Source organism: Rhinoraja longicauda, chromosome 6 (assembly GCF_053455715.1).
Source record: "Rhinoraja longicauda isolate Sanriku21f chromosome 6, sRhiLon1.1, whole genome shotgun sequence".
Lineage (NCBI taxonomy): Eukaryota > Metazoa > Chordata > Chondrichthyes > Rajiformes > Arhynchobatidae > Rhinoraja > Rhinoraja longicauda.
Window position 1 is genome coordinate 42,657,442 of NC_135958.1, and position 21,072 is coordinate 42,678,513.

At 45.2% G+C, this 21,072-nt stretch overlaps 1 protein-coding gene across 4 annotated transcripts; it reads right to left on the reverse strand.

Moving 5' to 3' along the window:
- Nucleotides 1-18,250, reverse strand: LOC144594420 (uncharacterized). Of its 4 annotated transcripts, none has more exons than XM_078400884.1 (5): nucleotides 17,929-18,250; nucleotides 17,413-17,704; nucleotides 10,443-10,581; nucleotides 3,143-3,282; nucleotides 1-2,523 (listed from the first exon to the last, which is right to left on the reverse strand). In XM_078400884.1, the coding sequence occupies exons 2-5, from the start codon at nucleotides 17,622-17,624 to the stop codon at nucleotides 1,710-1,712; spliced, it is 1,305 nt and encodes a 434-aa protein (XP_078257010.1). In that variant the 5' UTR covers nucleotides 17,625-17,704; nucleotides 17,929-18,250; the 3' UTR covers nucleotides 1-1,709. The 4 variants fall into 4 exon arrangements, with proteins under 4 accessions (XP_078257010.1, XP_078257009.1, XP_078257008.1 ...); XM_078400883.1 differs by having other exon boundaries at nucleotides 17,770-18,250; XM_078400882.1 differs by having other exon boundaries at nucleotides 17,413-18,250.
- Between the last annotated feature and the right edge of the window lie 2,822 nt (nucleotides 18,251-21,072).

A 21,072-nucleotide genomic window follows, 5' to 3' on the forward strand; every position in this document is an offset into this window, starting at 1 on the left:
ACACTTTATTACACCAGTAATTCTTGCTGTTTCAAAATGGTTTATTGATTCAGAAATAGCTGCACAACTTGAATTTCTGGTACCTTTTTTATACTTACCATTGAAAATACAGTGATTCTACAAATATTTCAAAACACTTCTCCGCTATCAAAGTTGTGTTTACCAATCATTAGATTAAATCCCAATTTTGCTTATCATTCTCAATTACAGTACCATAAGTACAAAAAACCTATGACAGATAATATGACAGATTTATCTATTTCTGTTATTGTTACTGATTTACTCTTTATATTATCAATTAATTCATTTTTCAAATTATTTTTAAGGTTGTAATGTTATTTATCTCTGCTTCTGCTAAAACTTTATTTTGTATCTGAAGTGGATTAACTGATTCTTTATGATGTTTCACATATAATAGGAAATATGGCTTATTCTTTTCTCAAGAACACTTCTTAAGATTATGAGGCTCCTAATTTGATAAAAGCAAACATTTTGGCAAATAAACAAATAATGCAAAGCAAATAGGAAAAATGCATGAAAAATGTTCCCAATGTTGGGGGAGTCCAGAACCAGAGGCCACGGTCTAAGAATAAAAGGGAGGCCATTTAAAACTGAGGTGAGAAGAAACTTTTTCACCCAGACAGTTGTGAATTTGTGGAATTCTCTGCCACAGAAGGCAATGGAGGCCAATTCACTGGATTAATTTAAATGAGAGTTAGATAGAGCTCTAGGGACTAGTGGAATCAAGGGATATGGGGAGAAGGCAGGCACAGGTTACTGATTGTGGATGAACAGCCATGATCACAATGAATGGCGGTGCTGGCTCGAAGGGCTAGATGGCCTCCTCCTGCACCTATTTGCTATGTTTAAATAGATTATTCCATCCTAGATAGTATTTAAAGATGATATTGCTGGTTTACTGAGATATTTATTTGTGTATGGATTGGTACTAAGGGCATTGTATATAAACTCCAAGCAGACACCTATTCTTTTCACAGCACATAAAATACAATGGATTATTTTAAATGATTTGTTTATTTTTTCATTATAGGATGGTCCATTTAACATTGGATTGATTACTGCTGTTATTGCTTGATGTGAAGAAAATAGCTCTTATTCCTTTTAAAATGAAATTGGTTTGCTACTTTCTCAAATGTTATTATCTGGGTCTCTGATTAACAAAACATCATTTCTTTATCATCGGTCCAAGTAGGTATAATTCTGCTTGAAAGCTAAAAAATATATTCCCATCGTTTGCAACAAGAATGGCAAAAATATGTTTTGGCAAAAGAAAAACAAATTGCAAAACCATTGATTTTTGTGCAGAAATTAAAATATCTTATCTACATTGTCATGACAATAATTTAAATTTTTACATACAGCATATTTTCTACATAGCACATTTTCCAGATACTAACATTATTGGATATTAGATCAACTGCTGAATGAGATCACAATTTTTCTTTGTAGAGGGGAGGAAATAACTGAATTGTAGGGATAGTACACATATAGCAAGGCCTATCTAATTTTCTATACATTTAAATTAATGGACAGTAAATTGACTGGACTCCCTTACAATATGATATCTTTCCTTCCCAGTCTTCATGTTCTTGCTACCCAGACCTCAATGATAGAAGAAAAAAAAGCCTTGGCCGAATGGATTCGAGTCTGGGAACTAGAGGACACAAATTAAATGAGTAGCAGTCAATTTAAAGTGGTTTTGGGCTCACCTTTATCCATGTATCATGGCTCACTATCTTATAGTTAAATCTTTTATAATTGCACAGGTCCTGTTTTCTCATTTCCTTGTTTGTTTCATACAGATCTTTAAAAACAGGTGGCAAAGGATCTGTTTTGGCCAAACAGCTTAATTCATTATTATATTCCCACTGAAGACTATCCAATTTGTGAAAGTGTCTGTGAGGAATTCCATTTTGTAAAGAGGTCTGGTATTCACGTTCTGTGGTGGCATCCATCTCAGGTTTAGGTGGTAGTCTGTAGGTACCATCTAAAGTTGCTAATGCAAACAAGACCTGATTGTGGAACAAAGGAAAAGGGCAAACGGTTTGGCATATACCAATAAAAAAGAGAGTTGGAAATGTGGTATGTACAATGTGCTTATAAAGAGGTGTAATTCTGTGATCTTTGACATTTAAGCCCACGTCTTTTGCAAGAAAAGGAAAAGAGTAGTTATAGCCAGTGCAAAACATGAATAGATCTGCAGGATACTCGATTCCATCATTACCAATCACACCAGTCTGCAAAAATCTGTTCACACCCTTGACAAATAGACAATTTGGAGGCAAGGGTGAGGATGTAAATGAATGTTTATATATCAAGACAACTTGATTTGCAACCAAGCACAACTCCAGAGCAATGTCTACTCCAGATGGACCAGCACCGAGCAGAACAAGGTTCTTCCCTCTGAAAGGCTCAGCAAACCGGTACTCATGACTGTGCATCAACTGCCCTTGGAAATGTTCAATTCCAGGAATGTGCGGGATCAAAGGTTCAGAGTAGTGACTAAAAATATAAAATTAAAAGTTACTAAAAATACTTGGAAGCTGTTAATTTATAACAAATAAATTTCAAAGTTCGTTTGCAAAATCTTGTTAACTAAATGTTCATTTTTGGTGTTATTAGTATTCAAATAACACGTTGCTTTCTCATTGAAAAAATTGTAGTTAAGGGAATCATGGCCTGGAATTTGTAGTTAATGGCAAAGTAATGAGACTAGCAATCCAGGCTCAGAATTAATCCAGGTTCAGAATTAAAATTCTGTCGGGATGCGAGTCCAGAATAGTACCCTCTAAAAAGAAGATAAATGGCATCTATTTCTTGGACGACCAACACCATGAGATTAAATAATGCTTTTATTTTTCAACTTCTACAATTAAATTCTGAAAGAATAAAACTTTACAGTTATAAAATGAAATGATATGTTGCAGAGATAACATTTGGTAGTAATTCAAACTTTTAATGCCATTAAGACTCTAACCCTGTCTAGCAGTGGCTATGAGAAAGTGGGTTACCAAAATTTTGCAAAGGAATGGTGGACAAAAGTTACTCAATCATTTTTGTAAAAAATAATTACATAAAAAAACAAGTTTCTCAAAACTGCTAAAATGTACCATGGTCTCACCCATTACAAACAATAACAGAATCATATCTCTCCACACTACGACTCTGACTCTTCAGATTCAAAGATGTTACTTCCCATGAACTGTGAGAATCTTCAGTAGGTCCAGAAACAGGTTTCAATAGTTCAACATGTGTGAGAAACTGTGAAAAGATTTACCAAAGATTCACATATCTTTTGTAGATGCAAATGTCATATTATTTCTAAAAAATGCCCTCAACCTCCAGATTACAACATAATATTATTTTGTTGGGCCTGAATGCCCTTAAGGGCCTGTCCCAGTTACGCAATTTTTAAGGCAACTGTCAAAGTCGCCAAAATTTTGGCAGATCGCCAAATTTTTCTATTACCCTACGATAATGGCCACGACAATGCTGAGTCAGGTCGATACAAGTTACTTTTTTTTTGTGAAACTAGCACCTGGCTAAGAGATTACACCTTCTTCGGAAACATTGCGAAATTCCCACGCTTACCTGACCGTCAAACCATCGCCTCCAATCTACCTGTCAAATGTCCTGACGGTAAATAAATTGGTTCAACAAAACTATCTTCTGGTATCTTTAAATGCCTTTTCTTAATTTAATATCACGTGCTTCTAAATGCATCTGCAACAACCTAGCAAACCTGGGGACAACGTGCGACAGCGCCCACAATAAGCTACGATACCTGGCGACAAGCCAGCTATCGCCGAGAAATTTCTATCTGGAAAAATTTTCAGCGATGCGCCGAGATCCGCTACGATTCATTGAAGACTCCTCACGATCATGCCCGCGACACCCCGGCAAACTGTCAGTGGCAGCCTAGTCGCCAACAGTCGCCTTAAAATCGCCTAAGTGGGACAGGCTCTAACATCATGGATAGCCTTTCAAAACACCATTACCTCAATAGTCCTTGATTTCTTTAACATGTAAAATTTGTCAATCTTCCTCGTCAATATACTCATCCACAAAACTCCACTGCCCTTTTTAAAAGTGAATACCAAAGATTCTCTGGACTCTGGGTGAAAATATTTTGTTATCTTCTTTAAGGTTGGCCAATCCCTTGTGACCCAGTCAGCAGAAACGTCAATTGCTCATTGACCCTGGCAAGTCCAATAAGAAATATAGCTTAGTTTTCTCAGAGAACCATGGGATATATTAAAGGTTTGGACAAGCTTTGGTTTAGTTTAATTTAGAAACAGGCCCTTCGGCCCTCCGAGTCCACGCTGACCAGTGATCCTGGTACACTAGCACTATCCTACACACTAGGGACAATTTACTTTTTTTAAAAACCAAACCCAATTAACCTATAAACCTATACGTCTTTGGAGTGTGGGAGGAAACCGGAGCACCCGGAAAAAACCTACTCAGTCACAGGGAGAACGTAAAAACTCCGTACAGACAGCACCCGTAGTCTGGATTGAACCCAGGTTTCTGGCGCTGCAAGGCAGTAACTCCACGACTGTGTCACCATGCCGCAGTAAGTAGCGGAAGGTGACACTGTGATGTGTAAAACCAAAATTATGTGAAGAATGAAAATGATTTTTGCATAATCTGCTAAATACAGCTATGAGAATTGCTACACAACCCCAAGCCTATAGCACACATCATTGGAGCAACAAGTTAACTTCACCAATGTACCAATGTCGCAAGTCCAACAGATAATTGTTACTCAAACAGACTTCTTATGCACAATATAGAAAAATGTTTGCAAAATTATAATGCCCCCTAAAATGAAACAGACGGATCATTTCAAGTTGTGTATCATATTTCTGTACGGAGTTTGTATGTTCTCCCCATGACTGTGCGACTTTTCTCGAGCAGATAATATTAAGGATAATCCCAAGAGATTTTAGAAGTACATTAAAGTAAAAAGCAGGTCCGGCAGCATCTCAGGAGAGAAGGAATGGGTGACGTTCACCCATTCCTTCTCTCCTGAGATGCTGCCTGACCTGCTGAGTTACACCAGCATTTTGTGAATAAACACCTTCGATTTGTACCAGCATTTGCAGTTATTTTCTTACACTTAAAGTAAAAAGGGGAACCATGGTGAACCGCGGGAGTCAAAGCAGTCAACTCTGGGTGGAGCCACAGGAGAAGGGCAAGGTCCTCAACGAGTACTTCTTAGTTTTTAACCGCAGAGTAAGACATGAGAATTGAGGAACTTGGGAAAGTCAATGGAAGTGTCTTGAGAGCAGTCGGTATTACGGTCGAGCAGATGCCACCTGTCCCAATGCTTGTGGAGGCAGAGAAGCCTCCAGGGTCTGATCAGATACATCTGAGGACACTGTGGGAAGCTAGAGGGGAAATTGCAGGCGCCCTGGCTGAAATTTATGAGTCGCCATTAAATATGGGTGAGGTGCCAGAAGACTGGAGGGTGGCAAATATTCTGCCTCTATTGATGACATGTTGCAGGGAAAGGGTTTGGAACTACAGGCCAGTGAGTCCAACATCTGTATCCAAACATATTCTGAGGGATAAGATATATGTGCATTTAGATGGACAGGGACTGATTAGGGATAGTTAGCATGGTTTTGTACGTGGGAGATCATGTCTCACAAATCTGAGTTTTTTGTAAATGTGACAAAGGTTGCTGAGGGAAGACGTTGTACAAATGGATTTCAGCAAGGCATTTGACAAGGTTCCACATGGTAGGCTGCTCTGGAAGGTTAGATCGCAAGGGATCCAAGGAGAGACAGCTGGATGGATAGAAAATTGGCTTCATGGAAATAACCAAAGGGTGATGGTGGAGGGTTGCTTTTCAGACTGGAGTCCTGTGACTAGTGGTGTGGCTCAGGGATCAGTGCTGGGCCCGTTGCTGTTTGCCATCTACATCAATGATTTGGATGAGAACAGACAAGGCATGATTAGCAAGTTTGCAGATAACAATGAAGTGGGTGGTATTGTAGATCGTGAAGATGGTTGTCAAAAATGGCAGAAGGATCTTGGGCAGGTAGGCTGAGGAATGGTTGATGGAATTTAATGCAGAAACATGTGAGGTGTTGCATATTGGGAAGTTTAAGCAGGGCAGGACCTACACAGTGAATGGTAGGGGTCTGGGAAGTGTAGTAGAGCAGAGGGATCGAGGGGGGCAGGTACATAGTTCCTAGAATGTGGCGCCATGGGTCAATTGGGGGATCAAGGAGGCTTTTGGCACATTGGCCTTCTTCATCAGTCAGAATATTGAGTATAGAAGTTGGGGGGTCATGTTACAGTTGTATAAGACATTGGTGAGGCCGCATTTGGAGTATTGTGTTCAGTTCAGGGCACAATGTTATAGGAAAGTTGTTGTTAAGCTGGAAAGGGTTCAGAGAAGATTTACAAGGATCTTTTCAGGACTTGAGAGTCTGAGCTATAGGCAGAGGTTGAGCAGACATGGACTTTATTCCTTTGAGAACAGGAGGAAGAGGGGTGATCTTATATGGGTGTGCACGATCATGAGAGGAATAGATACGGTAATTGCAAAGAGTCTTTTACCTAGAGTTGGGGAATCTAGAACCAGAGCTATGGGGTTTAAGGTGAGGGGGCAGGCTTAACCACTTTTAATGGGCACCTGAAGGACAATAATTTGTTTTTACACACAAAGGGTGGTGGTTATATGGAACAAGCCGCCAGAGAGGTAGTTGAGGCAGGCACGATCACAACATGGTACCCACACGGGAAATTGGGGAACAAAATGAGAGCACATGATATTGGGGGTAGGGTGTTGACATGGATAGAGAATTGGTTGGCAGACAGGAAGCAAAGAGTAGGAGTAAACTGGTCCTTTTCAGAATGGCAGGCAGTGGCGAGTGGAGTGCCGCAAGGCTCGGTGTTGGGGCTGCAACTGTTTACCATATATATTAATGATTTGGATGAAGGAATAAGAAGTAACACTAGCAAGTTTGTGGATGACACAAAGCTGGGTGGCAGTGTGAACTGCGAAGAGGATGTTAGGAGGTTGCAGGGTGACCTGAACAGGTTGAGTGAGTGGGCAGATGCGTGGCAGATGCAGTATAATATAGATAAACGTGAGGTTATCCACTTTGGCGGCAAAAACAAGGAGGCAGATTATTATCTCAATGGTGTCAGGTTAGGTAAGGGGGAAGTGCAGCGAGACCTGGGTGTCCTTGTACACCCGTCACTGAAAGTTGGCTTGCAGGTACAGCAGGCAATGAAGAAATCTAATGGCATGTTGGCCTTCATAACGGGAGGATTTCAGTATAGGAGTAAAGAGGTTCTTCTGCAGTTGTATAGGGCCATGGTAAGACCACATCTGGAGTATTGTGTACAGTTTTGATCTCCTAATTTGAGGAAGGACATCCTTGTAATTGAGGCAGTGCAGCGCAGGTTTACAAGATTGATCACAGGGATGGTAGGACTGTCATATGAGGAAAGATTGAAAAGACTAGGTTTGTATTCACTGGAGTTTAGAAGGATGAGAGGGGATCTTATAGAGACATATAAAATTATAAAAGGACTGGACAAGCTAGGTGCAGGAAAAATGTTCCCAAAGTTGGGCGAGTCCAGAACCAGGGGCCACAGTCTTAGAATAAAGGGGAGGCCATTTAAAACTGAGGTGAGAAGGATTTTTTTCACCCAGGGAGTTGTGAATTTGTGGAATTCTCTGCCACAGAGGGCAGTGGAGGCCAAATCACTGGATGTATTTAAGAGAGTTAGATAGAGCTCTAGGGGCTAGTGGAATCAAGAGATACGGAGAGAATTCAGGCACGGGTTATTGATTGTGGATGATCAGCCATGATCACCATGAATGGCGGTGCTGGCTCGAAGGGCCGAATGGCCACCTACACCTATTTTCAATGTTTCTATTAATATTTAAGACATTTGCTCAGGTACATGGATAGGATCTTTTAGAGGGATATGGGTCAAACACAGGCAGGCGGGACAAGTATAGATAGGGCATGTTGGTCAGCGTGCGCAAGTTGGTCCGAAGGGATTTATTCACAAAATGCTGGAGTAACTCAGCAGGTCAGGCAGCATCTCGGGAGAGAAGGAATGGGTGACGTTTCGGGTCGAGACCCTTCTTGTCCGAAGGGCACGTTTCCACGTTCTCAATACCCTAACTGATAAAGGCCAATGTACAGAAAGCCATCTTGATCACTATGTATCTATGATGCTACTTTCCGGGAACAGTGAACCTGCACTCTTGAGAGGATCCCACTTATCTACAAAATCCCCAGTGCCTTGCCATTCATTGTGAAGGTCTTGTCCTTCCCAAAATGCAACACCTAAAGTTATCTGCATTAAACTCCATTAATCATTCCTCAGCCCACCTGCCCAACTGATTGAGATCCTGCAGTCATTTTTGATAACCATCTTCACTGTCTACAATACCACCCACTTTTGTGTCATCTGCAAACTTACTAATCAGGTCTTTTAGGAACATAGAAACATGTAGAAAATAGGTGCAGGAGGAGGCCATTTGGCCTTTGCGCCAGTGTGGTGAGGCAGGTATTTGGCACGCTTACCTTCATCATCATCATCATCATATCTATACAGCCGGAAACAGGCCTTTTCGGCCCTCCAAGTCCGTGCCGCCCAGCGATCCCCGTACACTAACACTATCCTACACCCACTAGGGACAATTTTTTTACATTTTACCCAGCCAATTAACCTACATACCTGTACGTCTTTGGAGACGGTTTCAATGAGACGGTTCATTGAGTATGAAAGTTGGGATATCACGATGCAGCAGTGTAAATCGTTGGTGAATTCACACTTGTAGTGCAGTGTGCAGGTTTGGTTGTTCAGCTCTAGGACAGTTGTCATTAAGTTGGAAAGGGTGCAAAAGAGATTCACCAAGATGTTATCTGTGCTTCCAGACTCGAGTTATAGGAAATGATTGGATATGCTAGGATTTTCTTTTATGAAGTGCAGGAGGATGAGGGGTAGGGCTGCCAACTGTCCCATATTAGCTGGAACATCCCTTATTTTGGGCTAAATTGGTTTGTCCCGTACGGGACCGCCCTTGTCCCGTATTAGGCCCGGACAGCGCTGTAGGCCCGGACACTGTAGGCCCAGGGGCGCAGCAGCCCCGGACAGTGTAGGCCTGGTGCCGCCTAACGGAGGTTGGGTAGCAACCTGCCTCCCGGCCCGGGCGGCCGCCATTGGTGGAGCAGGAACACGTGGCCGCTGGCTGGGTGAGGTCACGTGGGGCGCGGGGCGTTGACGTCACCCTTTGCCCCTTATTTGGTAGTGAGGAAGTTGGCAACCATACTGAGGGGTAACCTTATTGAGGGATATAAGATCATGAAGGACATGGATAAGCCGAACACTTAGTACTTTATCCCAGGGAAGCGGGTTCTAATCCTGGAGGGAATGGCCTTAGAGTGAGAGGGGAGAGATTTAAGAGAGAGATCGGGGACAATTTGTGCACTCAAATAGTACACTGTATCTGGAATGAGCTGCTTGAGGAGTCCATAGAAGCATTTGCAATAATGACTTTTAAGACATTTGGACAGATATATGGATAGAAAGGAGTTAGAGGCTCCAGGGCCAATGGGACTAGCCCAATGTACCAGCAGAGCTGGACAGATTCTTGATTAGTAAGGGTATCAAGGGGTAATTGGGAGAATGAGGTCAAGAAGGAAAGATACATCTGCCATGATGGAATGGCGGAGTAAACGCAATGGGCTGAATTACCTACTTCTGCTCCTGTTTAGTTTAGTTTAGACATACAGCGTGGAAACAAGCCCTTTCAGCCCACGGATCAGCGCCGACCAGCGATCCCCACACATTAACACTATCCTATACCCACTAGGAACAATTTTTACATTTACCAAGCCAATTAACCTACATACCTGTATGTCTTTGGAGTGTGCGAGGAAACCAAAGATCTCGGAGAAAACCTATACAAGTCACGGGGAGAACGTACAAACTCCGTACAGACAGCACCCATAGTCGGGATCGAACCCGGGTCTCCGGCGCTGCATTCGCTGTAAGGCAACAACTCTACCGCTACGCCACCGTGCCGCCCAATCCTGTGATTTATGAATTTGATCAGTGTGGACAAGGTATGCCGGATGGCCTGTTAGGTGGCATGGAGCTGTTTAGATATGGAGGTGTGGAAATCCTAGAGTTGATATGTTTTAAAATATAATGACAGTGACTTTAAACAATTTTATAATCATTGCAGTAATCTGCAAACTCCAGGCCTTTACCAAGAGCTATAGTATTGTTAAACGTCAAAGGCAAGATTTCCTTAGCTTCATTAACAATGCTGTCTGCCAGACTGAACTGAACCTCTTCTCAGTAGAAATTCTTAAGATCTTACAGTTCACAAAAATAATCTATCAGGGGCTAACCCTTTAACATTTTACATATACCTTTATGTGTCTCTGAATTTCAAAGTGTTCAGTGTATTTTTCCAGATATGATTTGACTTCAGTGTGATGAATGAAAGAGGTGGGTGAATCTTCAAATGGAAAATCTGGAAAGCCCATGACCTCCTTTGGAAGATTTGTCCTGGAGAGATAGAAGAGAATAAACAATATTATTTTGGAAATCACACCTATTGAGTCAACAGATGAGATTTAGCTTGAACATAATGAAGGGCATCACAGCGCCAGAGACCCGAATTTGATCCTGGCTACGAGTGCCGTCCGTGAGGAGTTAGTACGTTCTCCCTTTGACTGCGTGGGTTTTCTCCAGGTGCTCCGGCTTCCTCCCATATTCCAAAGACGTTCAGGTTTGTAGGTTAATTGGCCCCTGGAAATTGTCCCTCGTGTGTAGATGCGAAAGTGGGATAACATAGAACTGATGTGTGGTTCTGTTCTATGGTTGGCATGGACTCAGTGGGCTGAAGCCCCGTTTCTCCCAAAAAATATTATGGGGATCAATTTCAAATTTCATATAGCTGGTAGCAAACAAAGCTGATTGAAATATGTCAATAATTTGGCTGCACACTGCATCAGATTTACCAAATATTTAAAATAGACAATAGACAATAGGTGCAGGAGGAGGCCATTCGGCCCTTTGAGCCAGCACCACCATTCAATGTGATCATGGCTGATCATTCTCAATCAGTACCCCGTTCCTGCCTTCTCCCCATACCCCCTGACTCCGCTATCCTTAAGAACTCTATCAAGCCAGGAAAAAGTCTATTAGGAAACCAGTTTTCAGGTTCTTCTTGAGTTGGATGGTGTTTAATTTAAACTCATTGTTTTGTTCTGGATGTTTTTACTTTGATGTCCTATCATTTACTTTGTTTTGATTTATTCCTGAATTTAGGTTCTTCAGTGCTGCTTAAAATTTTAATATACTTAATTTAAACACTTTATTCCAAAGATGGACAAAATGCTGGAAAACTCAGTGGGTCAGGCGGCATCTCAGGAGAAAAGGAATAGGTGACATTTTGGGTCGAGACCCTTCTTCAGACCGTGAGTCAGGGGAGAGGGAAAGGAGAGTTTTGAAAAGCTACAAATCAGAGCCAAGATGCCCACAATAGTTCATTGTTGGCCGTGGAGGACGTGATAGCTGACAGATACGAACAGTGAAACTAGCAGGACGACTAGGCTGGGGTCGAGACGGAGAGAGAGGGAATGCAAGGGTTACTTGAAATTAGAGAAATCAATATCCATCCCACTGGCTTGTTAGCTGCCCAAGTGAAATGAGGTGCTGTTTCTCCGATTTGCGTTTGGCCTCACTCTGACACGTTTTTGATGTTGTTCCATTGTATATTTATTTATTTTCTGTTGCTTTGCACCTTTTCTCTTTCAACCAACAACGCGTTTTTCACCTCTCCTTCCTCAGTTTTCCACTCTCTAGCCATTAGGGATGGCCAACTATTTAATTCCCAAATACGGGACAAGGTGACGTCAGCGGCCACGTGCTCCCACTCCACCATTTTTTTCAGATTTTTAAACTTTTATTAAATTCATATCTTTTGTAGGAAAAAATGTCCATATTTATCTCCATAATTTGAATCAATGTCTTTTCTGCAAAAAAATCAAGATCCATTTCCTGCTTTGCTCAGACTGATTCCAGCCGCCATTGTCAGCGATGTAGTTTGGTTCACTTTGCCCGGTTACTTGCAGTATATTTGCCGTGGTCAGGGCTGTGACCCGGCGCCGGCCGCCACTCTCTCCTCGCCCTTCTCTGCGGCCCTCGGGCACGAGCAGGGCTTGGCCGCTTGTCTCTTGGGGGCGGGTGTGCCGGCTCCGTAGCGGCGGGAGAGCCAGGCCTAGTGCCGGGGGAAGCAACCGTAGCCTGGGCCTGGGCCAGGACGTGAGCGGGTAACCGTGAGCCAGAGGTGGGCCATGGGGAAAGGCGGCAGCAGCAGCAGCAGCGGCGGTGAGGCCGCGCGTTGGTGGAGGTGGAGGCCGAGGCCTGGGCCTGCTGTCGGCTCCCCTGTCCCCCCTCCTCTCCCCGGCTGGCTCAGGGCCATCCCCATGCCGTCCAGAGTCATGGGTGCAGCAACATGCTCTGGCCCCTTGAGGGCCGTCAGTGGGAGAGCCGTCGCTGTCTACCCACCGCACCAACTGGACAGGACTCTTCCCCCACCCTCCTCGCTCCACCAATGGCGGCCGCCCGGGCCTGGAGGCGGGTTGCTACGTTACCCCCGTTGACGACGTCCGGGCCTACAGCACCCCCCAACCCCCCCCCCCCCCCCAGTCCTAGCACGGGACAAGGGCTGTCCCATTCCAATTTAGCCCAACACTGGATGTCCCGGTTAATATGGGACAGTTGGCAACCCTGCTTGCCATGGAGCCCCTCAACTAAAACTATCCCAAACATTTCCAAACCTGCTTTCATCATCTCACCCCCTCCCCTGGAGGTGATTCTAATGTTCATGCCTCTCATCTTTTTTAATGTAGTTTAGAGATACAGATTGAAACAAACCCTTCAGCGCACCGAGTCCACGCTGAGCAACAATCACCCGTTCACACTGGTTCGATGTTATCCCACTTTCTGATACACAAGGGGCAATGTACTGAGGCTAATTTCCTTTGCATTGTGGGGGAAACCCATGCGGTCACACGGAAAATGTACAAACGCCACACAGAAAGCACCCAAGGTCGGGATCAAAGGTCAGGTACTTGAGACAGTCGTTCTACCAGCTGTGCCACTGTCTCACCTCTCTGCTTCCAACATTTTTTCCCCCTCAAGTTCTTGATCCTATCTGAACAGCCAAAATATATGCCCCCTCTCCCTCCAAAATACAATCTTGGAAAACAAGCACATGGTTCATAACTGACATAACTGACAAAAAAAACAGAAATTAGAGATAAGAGGGGATAAGGGATTGATATAGGAGCCGTTTACGTTTAGACTAGCTTCTGTTGGCATATTATATTATTTTGTCTAGATATATCTTGCCGTGTTATTTTGGACACTTGGGGGCTGTCATCAGATGTACATGGTGGTGTATATATATGGGCATAAGGGACAGGGAGTGCCAGACACAGGGAGGGAGAGCATACAGTTCTTACCAGACCTGGACAGACCCGAGACCTGGGACCAGATCAGGGACAGAGCAGTCAGCTACGACTTGTATGCGAAATAAGTAAAGACTGGTATGTTCATCTCCTTGTTGTACAACCACTTCAATAAACAACTATTTAAACTGGAAATAATGATTGGAAGATCTTTTCTGTTGGGTCTGTGCAAGATCACTCCTACTCCCTGTGTAGTAATGGCAATTGGAAAATAAGTCACTAGAAAAGTCGGAAAGTTGCCATTACAATTGGTAAACAGTAATTTGTGTAAAGTGAATGAGAAGAATAAAGGCACATGGAATATAATTTACCATTATGAAGCTGTTAATTTTGGAAGAACAGAAAAGCATATTGTCATTTTTATGATTCATGGCACCCACAGGTTGCACTGTTGTGTAAACTTCTCCAATATTATTTGTAAATTCACCAAAGTTATATCTAACTGGTAGTTCAAAAATAGTCTTTAATTTGTTACAAACCCAGCCACAGTTATTGAGCACTTCATAGCAATACAATTTTAGGACCAATACTTAAAAATCCAACAAGATATTACACAACAGAAAACAAATAGCGCATAATTTGCATTTGTGTAAGATAGCGGAGTGAGGGGGTATGGGGAGAAGGCAGGAACGGGGTACTGATTGAGAGTGATCAGCCATGATCGCATTGAATGGCGGTGCTGGCTCGAAGGGCTGAATGGCCTACTCCTGCACCTATTGTCTATTGTCTATTGATAGAGGCAAACAGCATAGAAACAGGCCCTTTGGTCTCACCTAGTCCCATCTGCCTGCGTTTGGCTCAGATTCCTCTCAACCTTTCCTATCCATGTACCACAGTACCTGCCTCCACTACTCCCTCTGGCAGCTTGTTCGATATATTCACCACACTGTGTAGAAAAACTTGTTCCTCAAGTTTTGGAATGAATGAATAAGTTTATTGGCCAAGTATGCATTTACAAGGAATGTGCCTTGGTGCTCCGCTCACAAATGACAACACAAACATACAGTTATTAAATGTTTCCCGTCTCATCTTAAACCTATGTCCTCTGGTTCTTGAATCCATTACACTCGGTTAAAGAATCTGTACAGCTACCTTTTCACTTCTCCTCAGATCTTATACCGCTATAAGATCACCCCTCAGCCGCCTGCGCTCCATGGAATAAAGTCCTAGCCTGCCCAACCTCTCCCTGTAGCTCAGGCCTGGGCAACATCCTCGTAAAGGATGTAAAGGGGCAGCAGGGTGGTGCAGTGGTAGAGTTATTGCCTTACAGCACCAGAGACCAGGGTTCGATCCAGACTATGGGTGCTGTCTGTATGGAGTTTGTACTTTCTCCCTATGACCTGCGTGGGTTTTCTCCAGGATTTTCAGTTTCCTCCCACACTCCAAAGACATACAAGTTTGTAGGTTAATTGGCTTGGGAGAATTGTAAATTGTTCCAAGAATGTGTAGAATAATGTAAGTATTGTGCAGGGATCGCTGGTCAGCACAGACTCGGTGAGCCAGTGTGCCTGTTTCCATGCTGTATCTCTAAACTAATCTAAAGCTAAATTTTCTTTGCACTCTTTCCAACATACCAACATCTTTCCTAAAGCAGAGTAAGCAGAACTGAACACGTTACTCCAGCATTTTGTGATACCTTCGATTTGTACCAGCATCTGCAGTTATTTTCCTACAATACACCAAAGGTAGACACAAAATGCTGGAGTAACTCAGTGGGTCAGGCAGCATCTCGGGAGAGAAGGAATGGGTGACATTTCGGGTCGAGACCTTTCTTCAGACTGATGTCAGGGGAGGGGGCGGGACAAAGACAGGATGTAGTGGGAGACAGGAAGACTAGTGGGAGAACCGGGAAGGGGGAGGGGAAAGAGAGGGACAGAGGAACTATCTAACTAAAATGGCGCTGAAATTTACCCATGAAATACTACGGTTTTTAAGAGTCGAGTGGTCTATCTTGCTCCTCTAGTATCTTTGATCTGAAGAAGGGCCTCGACCCGAAACGTCACCGATTCCTTCTCTCCCGAGATGCTGCCTGACCCGCTGAGTTACTCCAGCATTTTGTGTCTTAGACCAGTATCTGCAGTTTTTTCCTGCAATGCTCCAAATGTGGCCTCACCAATGTCTTGTACAACTGTAAGTATGAATGTTGATTTCTCCAATTTCAAGTAATCCCTGCATTCTGTCTCTCTCTCTCTCTCTCTCTCCCCCCCCCCCCCCCTCCCTCTCCCCTAGTCATCCTACCAGTTCCACTGTTCACATCCCTGTATCCCATCATTATCGCCTCTTCGACAGCCAATGGGCCATTATGGGTTCCACCCTTTCTTGGTCATCTGTTGCCCCAATTGGTTTTGGCCTTTTCCTACATCCAGTCCCCCCCTCCCCTCTCACTTTCAGTCAGAAGAAGGGTTCTAACCCAAAACATCACCTGTTCCTTTTCTCCAGAGATGCTGCCTGGCCCGCTGAGTTACTCCAGCACTTTGTGCCTATCTTCAGTATAAACCAACATCCGCAGTTCTTTCCTACACATTTTGTCTACAGCTCTGCCCTCGTCAACCCTTTTGGTTACTTCTTCAAAATAATCAGATTCATGAGGCATGCTCCTATGCATAAAACCATGTTGACTATCCCCAATCAGTCTATCCAAATGCATCTATATCTTGTGTAGGAAGGAACTGCAGATTCTGGTAATACACTGAAGATGGACACAGAATGCTGGAGTAGCTCGCAGGACAGGCAGCATCTATGGAGAGAAGGAATGGGTGACTTTTTGTGTCAAAACCCTTCTTCAATCTGAAAGTAAAGGGTCTGAAGAAGGGTCTCGACCCGAAACATCACCCATTCCTTTTCTCCAGAGATGCTGCCTGTCCCGCTGAGTTACTCCAGCATTTCAGTGTAGTTTATTGTCACGTGTACCGAGGTACAGTGAAACATATGTTGTGGGCCTACCTTCAGCATGTGTATCTTATCCCTCAGTTTTCTCTCCAGCGACAAAATACTACCCAAAGAAAGTCCACAAAACATTGCTATGGACAATAGATAATCAATGCAGGAGTAGGCCATTTAGCCCATCGAGCCAGCACCGCCATTCAATGTGATCATGGCTGATCATCCACAATCAGTACCCCGTTCCTGCCTTCTCCCCATACCCCCTGACTCCGCTATCTTTAAGAGCTCTATCGAACTCTCTCTTGAAAGCATCCAGAGAATTGGCCTCCACTGCCTTCTGAGGCAGAGAATTCCACAGATTTACAACTCTCTGAGTGAAAACGTTTTTTCTCATCTCTGTTCTAAATGGCCCACCCCTTATTCTTAAACTGTGGCCCCTGGTTCTGGACTCCCCCAACATTGGGAACATGTTTCCTGCCTCTAACGTGTCCAATCCCTTAATAATCTTATATGTTTCAATAAGATCCCCTCTCATCCTTCTAAATTCCAGTGTATACAAGCCCAGTTGCTCCAGTCTTTCAACATATGACAGTCCGGCCATTCTGGGAATTAACCTCGTGCACCTACGCTGCACTCCCTCAATAGCAATTCAATACAATATATCTTTATTGTCATTGTACAGGGGTACAACGAGATTGGGAATGCGCCACCCATACGATGCAATAAATTAATTAGCTAGTCAGTATTAATTGAAACAACCCAATGAAACAAATTAGAACAGTTTTAAAACAGAATAAAGTGCAAGTAGATCTGTGCCGGTTCACTGTGCGATGTGACCATCCGGCTCAGCAGGACAGGGTCATTGCTTCCTCAAATTTGGAGACCAAAACTGCACACAGTACTCCAGGTGTGGTCTCACTGGGGCCCTGTACATGTGCATGACCAGCCTGAGAGTGAGTGATGTGGTGTCGGGTACCTGAGGTCTCTGTACATGCTGGATTGTATGGGCAGACCATGGTGATCTTTGCCCGTCCTCTCCGTGTAAACCCAAGTGCCTCCAACGCCAGCGGACTGCTCGTACACCACAGGAGGGGCGAAGACGTGCGGCTTGGCCAGCAGGTGCCGGGCAGCGCAGAGTCCGCTCGCCCCCGCTCCGATCAAGGCCACTTGCAGCTGGCGGCCCGTCATCACCACTATATAAAACGTGGCGCCGAGTCCAGTCTCCAAGTCCTTTCACAAACACGTCTGTGCCGTGCCCGAGGCCGGGTCTGTGCTGTGCCCGGCGCGCTGCCTGCGCCTGTGGCCGGGCCTGTGTCTGAGCCCGTGGCCGGGCCTGTGCTGTGCCCGGCGCGCTGCCTGCGCCTGTGGCCGAGCCCGAGGCCGGGCCTGTGCTGTGCCCGGCGCGCTGCCTGCGCCTGTGGCCGAGCCCGAGACCGGGCCTGTGCTGTGCCCAGCGCGCTGCCTGCGCCTGTGGCCGAGCCCGAGGCCGGGCCTGTGCTGTGCCCGGCGCGCTGCCTGCGCCTGTGGCCGAGCCCGAGGCCGGGCCTGTGCTGTGCCCAGCGCGCTGCCTGCGCCTGTGGCCGAGCCCGAGGCCGGGCCTGTGCTGTGCCCGGCGCGCTGCCTGCGCCTGTGGCCGCGGCTGCTGCACCTCCACGGCGAGCAGCGCTCCCCCGCCCCCAGCAAAACACACGACCCACACAGGACAGGGCGGGGCAGGGCGACAGCTGAAGAATCTCAGCGTTAAACCCAGGACGCGTCCCCTTGTAAACGTCTCCAGGCTCCACCGGACTGAGAGAGTCGGCGCTGCCGCTGGCGGCTGTTCATTGTCAACCACAAGCCTCCATGTACCGCCGCCAGGCAGAGCGGCAGTGGGCGGCGCAGGGTGAGAGACAAACAAACATCTTCATTTTATAAATCCTCTCTGAAGGTATTCGGGGGTGGAAAAAAAAGCACGTCCTTGGTTTGTGCCATTTTGTGCAGTTGCTTTTGGTTTTCCCCTGGTCTGTGTGGCCCCGCACAGGGCCCGCTCAGCTCAATAGACAATAAGTGCAGGAGGAGGCCATTCGGCCATTCAATGTGATCATGGCTGATCATTCTCAATCAGTATCCCGTTCCTGCCTTCTCCCCATGCCCCCTGACTCCGCTATCCTTAAGAGCTCTATCTAGCTCTCTCTTGAATGCATTCAGAGAATTGGCCTTCACTGCCTTCTGAGGCAGAGAATTCCACAGATTCACAACTCTCTGACTGAAAAAGTTTTTCCTCATATAAACATAGAAAATTGGTGCAGGAGTAGGCCATTCAGCCCTTCAAGCCTGCACCGCCATTCAATATGATCATGGCTGATCATCCAACTCAGTATCGCACGGTAGGGCGGCACGGTAGCGCAGCGGTAGAGTTGCTGCTTTACAGCGAATGCAGCGCCGGAGACTCAGGTTCGATCCTGACTACGGGTGCTGCACTGTAAGGAGTTTGTACGTCCTCCCCGTGACCTGCGTGGGTTTTCTCCGAGATCTTCGGTTTCCTCCCACACTCCAAAGACGTACAGGTATGTAGGTTAATTGACTGGGTAAATGTAAAAAATTGTCCCTAGTGGGTGTAGGATAGTGTTAATGTGCGGGGATCGCTGGGCGGCGCGGACTTGGTGGGCCGAAAAGGCCTGTTTCCGCGCTGTATATATATGATATGATATGATATGATAGTATCCCGTACCTGCCTTCTCTCCATACCCCCTGATCCCTTTAGCCACAAGGGCCACATCTAACTCCCTCTTAAATATAGCCAATGAACTGGCCTCAACTACCTTCTGTGGCAGAGAATTCCACAGATTCACCACTCTCTGTGTGAAAAAGGGCCAGCCCAGCCAGGGCCCGCTCAGCTCAGGGCCTGCCTGCCCGTCCAGTGATTGCAATGGCTTCACCTTCACGACACAATTTTTACGTGTGATCTTTTGGATTTTGTTATAATTCTGCATGTGTTTTCCATTCTGGTTCTCTTTGAAAATGTAGTGAAAAATATTAGTTAGACACAAAATGCTGGAGTAGCTCAGCGGGACAGGCAGCATCTCTGGAGAGAAGGAATGGATGACGTTTCGTGTCGACACCCTTCTTCAGACTTACGCCTTAAATTGCTTGCTGCTAATCCATCATCAAGATTTGCTGCTCAATCTACTCTCCGGCACCAGTGATGCCTTGGAACTGTGGCCTGGCAGCTCTTTCCATCAACAGTGATACCCAGGTATTAGAAAAATAGAAGATAGGTGCAGAAGTAGGCCATTCGGCCCTACGAGCCAGCACCGCCATTCAATATGATCATGGCTGATCATCAAAAATCAGTTCCTGCTTTTTCCCCATATCCCAAGAGCTAAATCTAACTCTCTCTTGAAAACATCCAGTGAATTGACCTCCACTGCCTTCTGTGGCAGAGAACAACACAGATTCACAACTCTCTAGGTGAAAAAGGATTTCCTCATCTCAGTACTAAATGGCCTACCCCTTATTCTTCAACTGTGACCCCCCTGGTTCTGGACTCCCCCAAAGGGGGATCAGCTCTTCCATGCATGTTCATTGTTGTTCGTCGGTGGCCCGTTTGACCAGGGTTGCAACATGACAATAAGAGTAGAAATCTTGGCTGATTTGACTTTGTTGTCTTAACATAGAAACATAGAAAATAGGTGTAGGAAGAGGTCATTCGGCCCTTCGAGCCAGCACCACCATTCATTGTGATCATGGCTGATCGTCCACAATCAATAACCCATGCCTGCCTTCTCCCCATATCCCTTGATTCCACTAGCCCCTAGAGCTCTATCTAACTCTCTCTTAAATCCATCCAGTGATTTGGCCTCCACTGCCCTCTGTGGCAGAGAATTCCACAAATTCACAACTCTCTGGGTGAAAAAGTTTCTTCTCACCTCAATTTTAAATGGCCTCCCCTTTTTTCTAAGACTGGCCCCTGGTTCTGGACTCGCCCAACATTGGGAACATTTTTCCTGCATCTAGCTGGTCCAGTCCTTTTATAATTTTATGTGTTTCTATAAGATCCCCTCTCATCCTTCTAGACTCCAGTGAATACAAGGCTAGTCTTTTCAATCTTTCCTCGTATGACAGTCCCGCCATCCCAGGGATCAATCTCGTGAACCTACGCTGCACTGCCTCAATTACAAGGATGTCCTTCCTCAAATTAGGAGACCAAAATTGTACACAATTGTACTCCAGATGTGGTCTTACGAGGGCCCAATACAACTGCAGAAGAACCTCTTTACTCCTATACTGAAATCCTCTTTACACCTACACTGAAATGTTATGAAGGCCAACATTCCATTAGCTTTCTTCTCTGCCTGCTGTACCTGCATGCCAACTTTCAGTGACGTGTACAAGGACACCCAGGTCTCGCTGCACCTCCCCCTTACCTAACCTAACTCCATTGAGATAATAATCTGCCTCCTTGTTTTTGCCGCCAAAGTGGATAACCTCACATTTATCTCTATTATACTGCATCTGCCACGCATCTGCCCACTCACTCAACCTGTCCAGGTCAGCCTGCAACCTCCTAACATCCTCTTCACAGTTCACACTGGCACCCAGCTTTGAACCCAGCCTTGAGCCCAGGCTCGATTATAATTGCAGAAACATAACCACT

What these genes read in the sequence shown, in the direction of transcription:
- LOC144594420 (XM_078400884.1), bottom strand. Translation starts at nt 17,624, where the DNA reads ATGACGGGCCGCCAGCTGCAAGTGGCCTTGATCGGAGCGGGGGCGAGC. An exon ending in AAATTCAGAGACACATAAAG is followed by an intron (nt 3,283 to 10,442) that starts GTATATGTAAAA and finishes ATCTTTTCACAG; the next exon opens with TTTCTCACACATGTTGAACT. An exon ending in TCTGTTATTGTTTGTAATGG is followed by an intron (nt 2,524 to 3,142) that starts GTGAGACCATGG and finishes TTATATTTTTAG; the next exon opens with TCACTACTCTGAACCTTTGA.